The sequence below is a fragment of the Astyanax mexicanus genome, unplaced genomic scaffold, assembly GCF_023375975.1.
Source record: "Astyanax mexicanus isolate ESR-SI-001 unplaced genomic scaffold, AstMex3_surface scaffold_36, whole genome shotgun sequence".
NCBI lineage: Eukaryota > Metazoa > Chordata > Actinopteri > Characiformes > Acestrorhamphidae > Astyanax > Astyanax mexicanus.
Genome location: NW_026040046.1, coordinates 1299816 through 1312500, shown reverse-complemented (window position 1 = coordinate 1312500; position 12685 = coordinate 1299816). Strand labels below are relative to the sequence as shown.

Below are 12685 nucleotides of genomic sequence, written 5' to 3'. Positions count from 1 at the left end.
TATTGCTCACAGTTCATCTCAGCTCAGCTCCACCCAACCAATCACTGCTTAGGCCTGGACCTACACACACACACACACACACACACACTGAACTGTGTACACACATCAGAGGACTGTCTGACCCCCAGTCTGACCCTTGTGACCTGGGGCTGAGCTCCCCCTCCAACCAGAGATAAGGGTCATCCTTCACCTGCTATTTGTTTAGAAAACAGAGGATTTAGTCATTTACTCAAATGCTCTCGTTTCCACCTGTCCAATCAGGCGCAGATTTAGGTGCAATAGTTTAGTGGAAAGTCTCATGTTGGGAAACACTTCAGTTTGGTTTTAAAAATGTCTGATAGATAATAAATAGTTCAAAATCTTAAAAGCTTTTTGGTTGTGTAGTGATGCTGCATTGGTGGCAGTTGGAAAAAAGGCGGAGTCTCACTTCACATGGGTTGGATTGGAGGATTCCTCATAGCATCAGGAGCATTACTGTTATACATTATACTACCATTACTCCTATTTACATGACTTTTACTTTTATGCTTTACAACTTTATAACAGATATTATTGCTCATCAGTTCTTGTTTATGAGAACATTGAACATTACTTTACTGGTGTCACGACCTCACTCTGTTCCCCTGTGTTTCAGCATTTCCTAGTGTGTTTCCCATCACGTGTCTGTAATTTGAAGCTCCGCCCTTTCAGCCTGTCATTAGTTTACTGGTTGTCCTTGACTGAAGCACTTTTGGTAGATACTGAACACTGCTTACCGGGTACACTCCATCTGCCTGATGTTCTGAAGATGTTCTGACCCAGTCCAGTAGTTTTCTGCTTCAACACATCCACGTTGAAAACTGTTCACTCGCTGCCTAATATATTTACCATATAAGACAAAGTATTGGAAGAGCTGTTCATTCATCATTTCTTCTAAAATTAAAATCAAGGGTATTAAAAAGAGTCCAGGGACTACTGCTACTGGATTTTGGAGCATTGCTGTGGAGGTTTGATTGCATTCAGCAACAAGATCATTAGTGAAGTCAACCTGACTCATTGTCCCCTTAACTCATTCCCAACCCCACCGCCTTAACCTGTCAGGTACTGGATGGAGCTCCATCTATTTCCTTTAATAGAGAATTAAACTGAAACTCCTGTCTGATGCAGCACTGCACCACTGTTATACAGGAGCTCCAGTTCAGTTTTCTGGCACTGAGACTGTAGCAGTATTAACATTAGCCACTAACCGCACTAGCTCTTTTGCCATTCAGTGGCCTGCTGCTACAGGTTGTGTATAAAAAAAGTTGGAGAAAACATTGTTATTCCGTATTTAGGATTTGAACAAATGTTCAATTTTGTTCATTTTCTTTTTGGACTAATATTTCATTTCAGTGTGTCCCTACTCTAACTCATCCTAAACAACCTGGATGAAGCTTCAACACTTTAGGGAACACGGCCCCACTGTTGGGGGCATTAGGTGAAGTTTGGCATTGGGCATGATGTCTTTAGGCTCATATATAGCTCCTTCTACTGTGATTTTAAAATGTGTTCATCACTTTGGACAATTATATTTTACTTGTATTGTAACCAAACTCGTTTTATATAACAGAAAACACTGATTGTCAGTTTATAGTCAGTGGTGCATGTTGTGAAATGAATGCTCTTGGGTTGAGCTCCAGTTGATGCAGCAGTTCTGTGGTGAGCAGTTACACGACCTTACAAGGCCACAAAACACGGCGGCTCAGCTTCAACCCAGTCCATTCCTGACAGCAGCCTCGCAGCCCGCGGCGTCAAAGGTGTGCTGCATTGTTTAAATGCTTTAGAGAGCAAGGCCTGATTAATCCCGCGGATGTGCGTGTGTGTGTGTCTGTGTGTGCGTGCATGCCTGCCTGTCCTGTACATTTTCAAAAGAAAGACTGAATGAAACTCAGGGAAGGTAGACCAACTAGTCATAATATAAAACCCACCCCCCTTAAACTGTGTAGGCCAAATGTGCTGCTGCCACACAAGACCATCAACATCAAGCCATTACATTACATTACCAGTAGGGCCTTTTAGTCCTGTAAGTTGTAAGGTGGGTGGGGCCTCCATTAGCAGTGAGTTTACTGGTTGTCCTTGACTGAAGCAGGTTTGATAGATACTGAACACTGCTTACTGTGAACGCTCCACAAGACCTGCCTGATGTTCTGGAGATGTTCTGACCCAGATCAGTGGGTTTCTGCTTCAACACATCCACTTTAAGAACTGACTGTTTACCTGCTGCTTAATATGTTTACTATATACTGTAAGCCAAAGTATTGGAAACGCTGTTCATTCATTGTTCTGAAATCAAGGGTATTAAAAACAGTCCAGTTTCTACTTCTACTGGGCAGGGAAGGCTTTCTACTAGACTTTGGAGTATTGCTTTGAATGTTTGATTGCATTCAGTGACAAAAGCATTAGTAAAGTCAGAGGGCCCCATTTTAGTGATCTGTAGCGCACTGGTCAATTGTGGATCGTGCAGCTGGATTTAGGGCATTTCGGTGTGTCTTTATTGTTGTGAGGGAGCAAAAAAATTAGCATTGTGCAGCTCAAAATGCGTGAACTAATTCTTTAAATATTTGTGTGTGTGTTTTGTGCATAATGTTAAATAAACCAATCAGCGTGACACTTGTCATTCCCTTTAAGAGTCAGATGCACTCTGGAACGTTTGTATTTTAATAGTGCAGCACTTTGTGTGTCTCAGCAGAGGAAACTGACCTGCATGTTCACACTGTGAAGATACACCAGCAGCTCATTTAAGGGAAAAGCAATGTTATTTTATTCTTTATTCTGTTTATTGTTGAGTTAAGTCAGGTTTTGTGCTCTGCAGTGTGTCCGTGTGTGTTTAATAAGCAGGGGGTGTACGAGCGCAGGGCACACCTATAGCCTTATGATTGACTGTTGTCTAGGTTGTATTGAGTCAGTAGAGCACCTTTGATTTCCACTGCCAAAATAGCAACACGGCATAAATTTACCTGAACACACCTCACTTCCAGTGTAAATGTATCCCTGAACTCCAACGCTATTTTAGCGGTGCGGGTACAAGGCATGAAAATAGAATTAGCTTTCCCTTCAAATCATTCACAACTCCCCGCCTCAACCCTATTGGTTAGAGCACCAAACATCATTTCAGAGAACACAGTAGCTGGAGTTTTATACCATCTAGCCACGCCTGCCATTAGGCATGGTGCCAGTCATTTCATCATGTTTATCTGCTCCAGAATGTCCTTTTTTTTGGGCAATAATTATTTCTCCTAAAGCGCTAGATAAGCTCTGTTTGTGTGTTCATTAGTGCATCTGTATCAGCAGTGGGTGCAACTTAAAGCTCAATGCATTTATTAAAAGAGGTGTTCATAAATATTTGGCCATATAGTGAAGATCCGAACTCTCTGCAGGTGCCATTGAAACCAGATCATGATGTTGATACAGATATATTTACATCGTGGGACAGATAGAGACACTTTTTTAAGAAAAAAATAATAGAGGAAAAAAGAGAAAGATTGAGCAATAACATCAATGAGCAATAAAAAATTAAGAGAAAATAAAAATAAAAGAGCATAAGAAAAAGTGTGAGAAAAAAACAAGAGTGCTGAGATATTGAGGTAAAGAAAGAGAGAGAGATTCTTTTCTTAATCCTGAGTTTTACATGGGGGGGTTGGGGTTAAGCAGGAGGAAGAGAGGATGAACATAAAGTGAGTGAACAGAAACAGTGATAAAGAGAAGGCAGAGAGAGTAAAGTGAGTGGGACAAAAAAGAGTGAAAGGAAAACTGATAGAAGTGGATAAGTGGATGAAAAAGAGCAAAATAAAAGAGAGAGAGAGAAAGAGAGGAAGAGATACAGATAATACAGATAAGAGAAAAAGAGATAGGGGTAAAGAAACAAAGACAGCATGAGAAAGAGAGAAAGATAAAAAGGTTATAGAGAGAATAAGAAAAAAGAGCTTTAGCATATTTTATCCAAAGAGCACCTCCTTCCTGCTTAAGGGAGGTTATTGTAAAATTCCTGGTGTGATCCCGGTGGGATCATACATTATGAGAGAGAGAGAGAGAGAGAGAGAGATAGATAGATAGATAGATAGATAGATAGATAGATAGATAGATAGATAGATAGATAGATAGATAGATAGATCTGGGGTTGGGTGGGAGAGGAGGGAGATTTATTTTCTGTAATGAAGCAGGTTGAGTTCCTGTCCCGCTGCCAGGCAGAGATGTCTGCTGAGTGCGGGTCAGAGACACTGCACAACATGTCTCACAACACAGGAATGATACAGAGAGAGAGAGAGAAAGAGAAAGAGATAACATATCTCCTGAACATTAACTTTTACATGTTAGCAGAGAAAATGAACAACCTTAAAATAACATTCCTAAATATTCCCAAAATCCCCTCAATAACGTACCACCCCTTACAACTAGGGGTGTGAAAAATATTTACACTGTTACTATTTCATTTGCAATACATTATTGATTAAGGGTGTAACAGTACTGAAAATGTACATTTTCTGTATGTTTTCGGTTTGGTTGGTGGAAAAAATAAAGAACCTGATCTTTCTGTATAACCTCTCCTTTATTAACTTTATAATAACAATAAATCTTTGAAACATTGTAAACTCCCTAAGACCCGCCCCTAATTTGACATACTAAAAGTACTGCTTCATTATTCCACATGGTGGCGCTATTCAAATGAATAGTGTAAACCTGTAATGGAGAATATTGGTTGTCTGAAAAACTGACACCAATAACTCCATAATTCCTTGTATTTGCATATTTAGGAGTATTTTAGTACTTATCTGACGATATATCAAGTTTCACAGGATCACAATAGTGTGATAATATCTTATCTTGGCCAACGTATTGTGATAATATCATATTGCAAGCTGCCCTGTGATTCCCAGCCCTTTTACCACAGATATATACAGTACTACAGTGCATCACCCTGTTCTAACAACAGAAGAGATCACCAACCTCACACTCATTAACTACACAAACCAGTAGGCAGTGTCACTCACATGTGCACTCACAGGAATACATCACAGAAGGCATTATCACTCACAGTGGACAGTGCAGTGGATAGTAATGATTGTGACCGGCAGTGTCTGGCTAGAATTGTCCTGTGATTCACATCCTGCAGATCAGTGCAGTGTGTTTTAGCTTCCGTGTGACATGCAGAAGTCATGGGACACGATACTAGGTCATAAATATTTTCACAGTAATAAATCTTACAGATTATGCAAATGAGCATTTACATAGAAAAGTGACACTATTGCAAAGGTGCCTGGGTGTTCTGTTGTATCTCAGGTCTTGTCTGAGAGAATCCTGATCCTGAAGTATGAGGTAAACACAAGATTTACCAATGAACGAAGCTCTAAACTCATGCAGGATTGTAAGATGAAAGCAGATAAAATATTTTTTTATCCGTTTGACTCATTTCAGTGGAACTAGAGTGAAGAAAAGGGTGACGTCTTCAAACTGGAACAGCACACACAAACACACACTTGGCCTCTCAGTGCCAGACTTTTCCATGGAGTCTAGAGGCCACAGCCGATATCAGGAAATGAGCAGACCACAAGGACTTTAGCATTAGATGTTCTGATAGAAGATGTCTGTTAGGCTATAAAACAATACACACAGGGACTGCCAATGAAGTAGCGTTCTGTCGGCCTTCACAAAGCCGTTAGTTAAACTGGGCCTATTTGTGTCATATTTGCTGTCATTTTTTATTAACCTTTATTTTACCAGGCACATCATTAATAACACCTTTTTATTTACAATGGCAGCCTGGCACAGCCTCTTAAAAATATATATACAACTCTATATGAAACGAGAGTCAGAGCTATTGAACAGTTTAAAAATCTAATCCACTATATGGAAAGATTTTAAAAAGTGATTTTGTTTATATATAACATGTAATAGCAACACATTTCCAATGTAAAGGAATGTCACATTTTGTTGTACTTTTCCATGTGTTTAAAATATGAAACCGATTACAGAAAAGATCAGTGGAAATACTACAGGACGGCCAATAGATTAGTAAAGTTCTGTTCCATCCTAATTTAGAAAAGTTCAGATATACTTTGTGGCGTCCACTGGGGATTTGTGTGATATTTTGCAGCCCTTTTAAATGTTTGTTACATTATTTCATAAACTGGCTTTATATGTACAATACCAGTAAAAGGTTTGGACACAGATTAAATTTTAAAATGTTCTTCATTAAAGAATAATACTAAAGCCACTATGAAAAACTATGAAGAAAAACATATGGAAATTATTTAGACTACAAAAAAACGTTAAATAAACTAATAAAATATTCTTCAAAGAAGCTTAGATGACAGCTTTGCATATATTTGCTGGATTTTCTGAGTCACCTGTAATGACTTTCAGTTAACAGCTGTGCTGATCTCGTCAAGAGTTAATTACTTGAATTTCTTGTCTCTTAATGTAAAGTTTGAGAGCATCAGTTAAAGTAAAGTAGTGAAGAGGTAGAGTTACAGGTATACAGTGAATAGTGAATATTTGAGTAATGTTCTAATCCAGATTATGAGAAGAAACAACTACTCAACTAAATAAAGAAAAAAAAATACTTAAAAAATGAAGGTCCATCAATTGAAACCTTTTCAGGAAGTGTGAAAGTATCGTCAAGTGGCTGGTTCTCATCAGGAAAGGAAGAGCAAGAGTTTCCTCTGTTACTTAGGATGAGTTGATCTCATCTTTAACTCAGAGAGTAAATAGCCAATAGCCTTTTTATCAAACGCAACAGTAGAGCCAGACTCCAGTCCAGAGCCCAACAAAAGCTGAACTGAACAAACCTGCAATGATTATTATTGCAGAGTACAGGCAGAATCTCAGCTCAGATTAGACTAACCACATCAGTGTATCCAAACAGCACCACACACACACACACACTCATCCATTTGTATCTACATGAATGTGTAACTGTAGGAGAGAGCAGGTGTTTTTTTTGCAGAGGTAGGATGATAGTCATACTCGACTGCTGCCTGGGTTTATTTGTCCGTCTATCTCCTAACTTTATGAAGTCAGATCATTGTGTGTGTCTCGCTGTGGGTGGGCCGCTGGTGGGCTGAACACGCTCTTTGTGCCGTGGGTCTTTTAAACCCGACCGCATGCCTATGCCAAACAAACGATGGAATCAGTGAGACGGTGTGTGTTACCACAGGCAGGTCAGCAGGGTAACCGTCAACACAATAATGCTAGTACCGCTGCCAGCGCCAGGAAAATAAGAGGCATATCCGCCAGCTCTGCACTCGTACCACAAAGCAGCAGCGGTTACAGGACATTGACGTGCCTGCAAACGTAAGCAGGTCAGGGTTTCTCCATGCTAATGGTTCGGGTTAGAGACTTTTCTGACCGCAGCTGGAACAATCATAACTCTGGTTTATAGGAGGATGAGTAATGAAAGATGACTGTGTGCTTCATAGGAAAACAGCTTAGCTTTCCTAAAAAAAAAAAAAGTAGGACAGCTACTAGGGATGGTTGGTCATTCTTAGCGTTACATCGACACTGGCACAGCGGTGGGGTTGTGTTACTGTTTGTTGGGCAAGCATCATTAGATCAGATACAGCGGTGCTGCTGGAGTTATTAAACAGCTCAGATTTACTGCTATGCCATTTCTCTTTTTTATCCCTACCTCTTGTTTTTAAGTGTAACCCTTCCCCATAGTACAGAGTTACAAGAGAAAGGGGTGAAATCCTCCTCCTAATGTACCGCATACATACATTTAGCAGTAGAGCACTAAAGTCCAGCAACCTAGCTGCTGCTTAACTACTGTCTTTTTCACACTTAAAATCCTTTCATTTTCCCAAAAATCTTCAGTGTGCCTTTTAATCCATTGCGTCTTATGTATGAGTTGTACTAGGGTCTTAAGGAGCAGTAAAGTCACTCTGCTAAACTGCAGTGTTATTCAAGAGTTTTAGTTTAGTCCTCCAGCAATGGGGCTAAAGTAGCATTAGCTACTAACCGCTATGATTTAGCTACCCCTACCCCCCACCACCACCACCCAGTGGCGAGACCTGCTGAATTAGAAGTTCCTTATAGTGTCTCTTAAAATGCGCCTTATAATCCACTGCGCTTTATGTATGAAAATAGACCAGAAAATCGACGTTCATTAATAGCACCTTATAGTGCAGAAAAAAACAGGGTAGTCATCTTTAGGTCATCATATGTTTTTATTATAACGGTCCTTAATTCCTTTTTTCCTCTGTGATGGGAAGCTGAAATAAACTTTTACATCCTCTGTCATCTGTTGCACCATTTAAGGTACAATGGTAAAGTTAGCTTTGCTGCTGAGCCAAACTACGTATGATTTCTATGCTTATTATGGGAAAAAATGGCCCGATTCAAAGCCTTTGTCTCTAACTTTACTTTATCTACAAGGTGGAGCAGCTAGAGTGGAGTGGAGGACAGAGAGTGAGAAAACAGCAGGCTTTAAAGCAGGGTTTAAACACAACACAAAATGACCTGCTGTATTAATATTGATATCTTACACCCTCTTACACAGCTACTATGGATGGTGCACTATTATCAGAGCTCCTTGGGTACTAATGTTGTAGCAATGTGCCTTGTAATGCTTTGAGCAGACTCTGTATATTAGTTGAACTCCTTGAATGTCGTGATTCATTAAAGCTCCCACAGAAACTTGGGAACATCTGAGATTGGTTAGGATTTTCACAGAATAATAGGAAACCTCTTCTGCATTCTGCAGCCTTTTTGCAGCGGTGTCTGTATTGCACATGTCTAGATTGTCATTTATGATTTCAACAGCATTAATCTTGCTTTTTTTTTTTTTCTTCTTTGCAGGAACCCTTTAGCTAGCGTGACGATGTGGCTGTGGGCTCCAATGTGGCGGCGACTCCTGCTCTCCCTCCTGATCACCCTCCCTTCTTGGTCACTCTGCAGATCATGTCCTCAGGACTGCACCTGCAATACACCCAAGCTCATCTTCTGCATCCAGCGGCGCTCTTCCTCCATGCCCCACAACCTGCCGGCCTCTACTCGCCAACTGTACGTGTTCCAGAATGGAATCAGCTCACTGCGCCAGCAGGACTTCCACAGTCTAACCGAGCTGGAGATGCTGGACCTCAGCCAGAACCAGCTCACAGAGATTCCTGATAGGGTTTTTGAGTCTCTTACCTCCCTGCACAACCTAGACCTCTCTGCAAATGAGATCACCCACATCTCAATGGACAGCTTTGCTGGGCTGGTAAACTTAGAGAGGCTATACCTCCACAGCAACAAAATCCAGCGCATCCACCCGGATGCTTTTAAAAATCTAGAGCATCTACTAGAACTGAAGCTGCAGGGAAATGAAATCAATGTACTTCCAGCTCTGCGTCTACAGAGATTGCTCCTCCTGGACCTCAGCTTCAACAGTATCCCTGCTCCAGGACCTGCTGACCTCCAGACGCCACACCTGGAGTCGTTGAAGATGGCTGGGTTGGGACTTACCACCTTAGATGAAGGACTGATAAGAAGTTTGGGGAACCTGCATGATCTGGATGTGTCTCACAACCAGCTTGCTGGATTCCCACTTGCACTGAGATCTGCAAAGGGGTTAATCCGCCTCAACTTGGCATCCAATCCATTGGGCTTGCTCAAGCAAGAGGACTTTCAGAACCTGGTGGCTTTGCAGGAGCTAGATCTGAGCAACCTGAATCTGCAAGGGTTCCCAGTAGGTTTTTTCCAGATGTTCCCAAGATTGCAACAGATCACAGCTGCTGAAAACCCCTTCATCTGTGTCTGTCCACTGGCCTGGTTGCCCAGCTGGCTAAAAGACAGGAAAATAGTGCTTGGACGGATGGAGGAGACACGATGCCACTTTCCTCCTCTGAATGCGGGCAAGGTGCTGGCTGAGCTGGAGCACAAGGACTTTGGCTGCCCTACTACTACAACCGAACTGTCTGACGGGCTAATCATAAGCAGCAGCACACACAAACCTCCGGTACCCACAACTGCTCTGGTGACCACCCATGGCTTCCCTCCTCTCCCACCCAGTGAGGAGCCATCTGCTGAGACAAACTCAGATCTGTCCCCTGAGGTAACTGTCTCTCCAAGCAGCCAGGAGGAACACCAAGAACACATGTGCCCCTCAAACATCTGCCTGAATGGGGGCACTTGCAGATTTGACCAACGGGGACAAGTAGACTGTCTGTGTCCTCCAAGCACATCTGGACCATATTGTGAGAACCAGGATGAATCGCATCCTCTTCCACCAGATTATACTGATGCCACAGTTGCTGTGTTAGAGGGTATCAGCTCCCATCATGTCACCAGCACCTCCATCTCACTGGACCTGCACCGGTACATCGAATCCCGGCCACACATCCGCGGTATTCGCCTCACTTACCGCAACTTGTCCGGACCAGACCGCAGACCCCTACACCTTAACGTGCCGTCTTCCTACCCAGAGTACACCTTGAGAGGGCTGCTGCCCAACTGCACCTACTCCGTATGTGCCAGTCCACTGGGTGAGCCCGTAGGCGCCGTGAGCTCCTGCATGGAGGCTCGCACTACGTTTGTACTGCTGTCTCAAGAACCCAGAATGAATATTAGTGAACCATCACCCACTCTCGTACCCATACTGATAGCGGTGGCTGTGGTGATGGCAGTGGCCATAATTGCAGTGGTGGTGGTGGTTTTACGGAGGAGGAGAGCCAAAAGCCCCGCAGATATGGATCTAGGTGAGCCAGCACCTTTTGAGTTAGAAGGAGTCAAGGCATGCATGGAAAACGGGTTGACACCTCACAAACACCCTGAGATCATGCCTTGCCCTCCTGCATGTCAAAACGGCATGGAATACGAAGTCCCGCTGATCCAAGAACAGTTCCCAGCCAACAACAACACAGAGGGCAGGATGCCTCCGTATATAAAAATGCAAAAGTGTGCTGCTCAGACCTCCGGCACCTAGAAAGTGATGTATGTTCTGCATTATCCCTGCAGGCAGGCACAGTACAGACACTGCACATTTTGGTGGACAGATCATGTAGAGTTTTACCTTTGTAAAAGTATTTGAAACAAGTGCAATTGCCAACTGAAAGTTGTATTCAGTGTTGTTAAATCAGAAGTGCCTTCCATGCATGTAAAAGAGAAAAATACAAGCTTCAACTGAAATAGTTTTCTAATGAAAGTAGAAGCTACACAGTGCGGGAGATCCTGGATGCGTTGAAATCGATGTATTGAGTGGGTCTAAAGAGGAGAATGTGACAGAACCAGAGGGGAAAGGTTTGGTGGGATTCTAAAGACTTATTACCTACCTACCATCCGACTGCAGACTTCAATTCTCTCTCCCCCCAAACAGAAATGTACTGGCCTATGATCTCCGGCACCCTGACCTGGTCCAGAACCACAGTTAGAGTTGGACCTGAAAAGAAAAGATCAGCACTCTTATGACTGTGTGAAAACTTTGGATTGACTGTTTTTCAGAAGGATATATGGGAGTATATTTGTGACTGCCTCTGTATCTGAACCCTGCACTGATTGGAGCTCTGACTCTGTGATGTAGAGAGAGTAGAGAACACGGACAAGCTCTTCTTCGCATCTTTCCTTCATGCTGCAGCTTCAGAAGGGCCTCCTAACTCCTTAAGTCTTCTTTGTAGAGATTTGCTGTGAAAGATGAAACTTACCATAAGGAGTCTGTTTGCCCTACTGTGTAGTTTTGTGTTGTTTATGTGAAGGTTTTTTTCTTTGTAAAGCTTTGTGACTTTAAACCGCTGAAATTGTTACCAGAACTCATTTCTCTTGCATTGTAACTTCAAGACTAGCAAGCATCACATCTCCCTTCCTCCCAGAGAGGCGAGTTTGTAGTCCATCAACTGACAAGTCATTAATTACAGTGACAATTAAGTACAACAAACGGTCATCTGTCCTAACGACATTCTGTTTTATTCTGTTACAAATGTAACAAAGTAACAAATTTCAAAAATTGTTCTCATGTTTTACATTGACATTATCAGTCTATTGTTCCCTGACTGTTTTGTTTAAGGCAGAATTTTGGAATGTTCAACCTAACATTTGACATTTTAATTTTAATTCATTTAATTAATGTCCTCAATGCAGTGGCAGAACAGCAGAATTCATGTGTGTAAAAGGCATCAAACAAAGCAATATAAAAAAATACCATACAGTTTGTTTTTTGCTTGGAAGTTTGTGAACCCTTTAGGATTTTTTATATTTCTGCATAAATATGACCTAAAACATCATCAGGTTCTAAAAAGCAGAAAAGGAGAACCCAATTAAACAAAATAAATAAAAGTATACTTTTTACCTTACAATTATTTATTTTTTGAAGAATATTATCCAATATTACATATTTGTAAATGGCAAAAATATGTGAAAGATTGCTTTTAAAATCAGAACAGCTTCAACTCTGGGACGTTGGTGGGTTTCCTCACATGAACTGCTTGGTTCTTACGCTGGAATACAGTGGTTCCTTTCTTTAAACATAACACTTTTAAACCGAAAAGTTATATTTTGGTCCTATCCGTCCCCAAAACATTCCTTTCAATGTTTAGCCAACTGCAGACAAGCAGTAATGTTCATTATGGGGAGCAGTGGCTTTCTTTTTGCAACCCTGCCATACATACCACTGTTGTTCAGTGTTCTCCTGATGAGAGGCCTTCAGTTGCTTAGAAGTTACTCTGTTCTCCTTTGTGACCTCACCAACTTGCTGTGTACA

At 41.7% G+C, this 12685-nt stretch overlaps 1 protein-coding gene across 1 annotated transcript in view; it reads left to right on the top strand.

Annotated features, from left to right (window-relative positions):
* vasna (vasorin a) overlaps nucleotides 1–12097 on the top strand; it is a 33477-nt gene extending 21380 nt beyond the window's left edge. Inside the window, exon 2 of the mRNA XM_007241216.4 lies at nucleotides 8812–12097. Within this exon, the coding sequence (XP_007241278.3) occupies nucleotides 8834–10918 (2085 nt within the window). The 5' untranslated portion in view covers nucleotides 8812–8833 and the 3' untranslated portion in view covers nucleotides 10919–12097. The remainder of the gene's footprint in view (nucleotides 1–8811) is intronic.
* The last annotated feature ends 588 nt before the right edge of the window (nucleotides 12098–12685 follow it).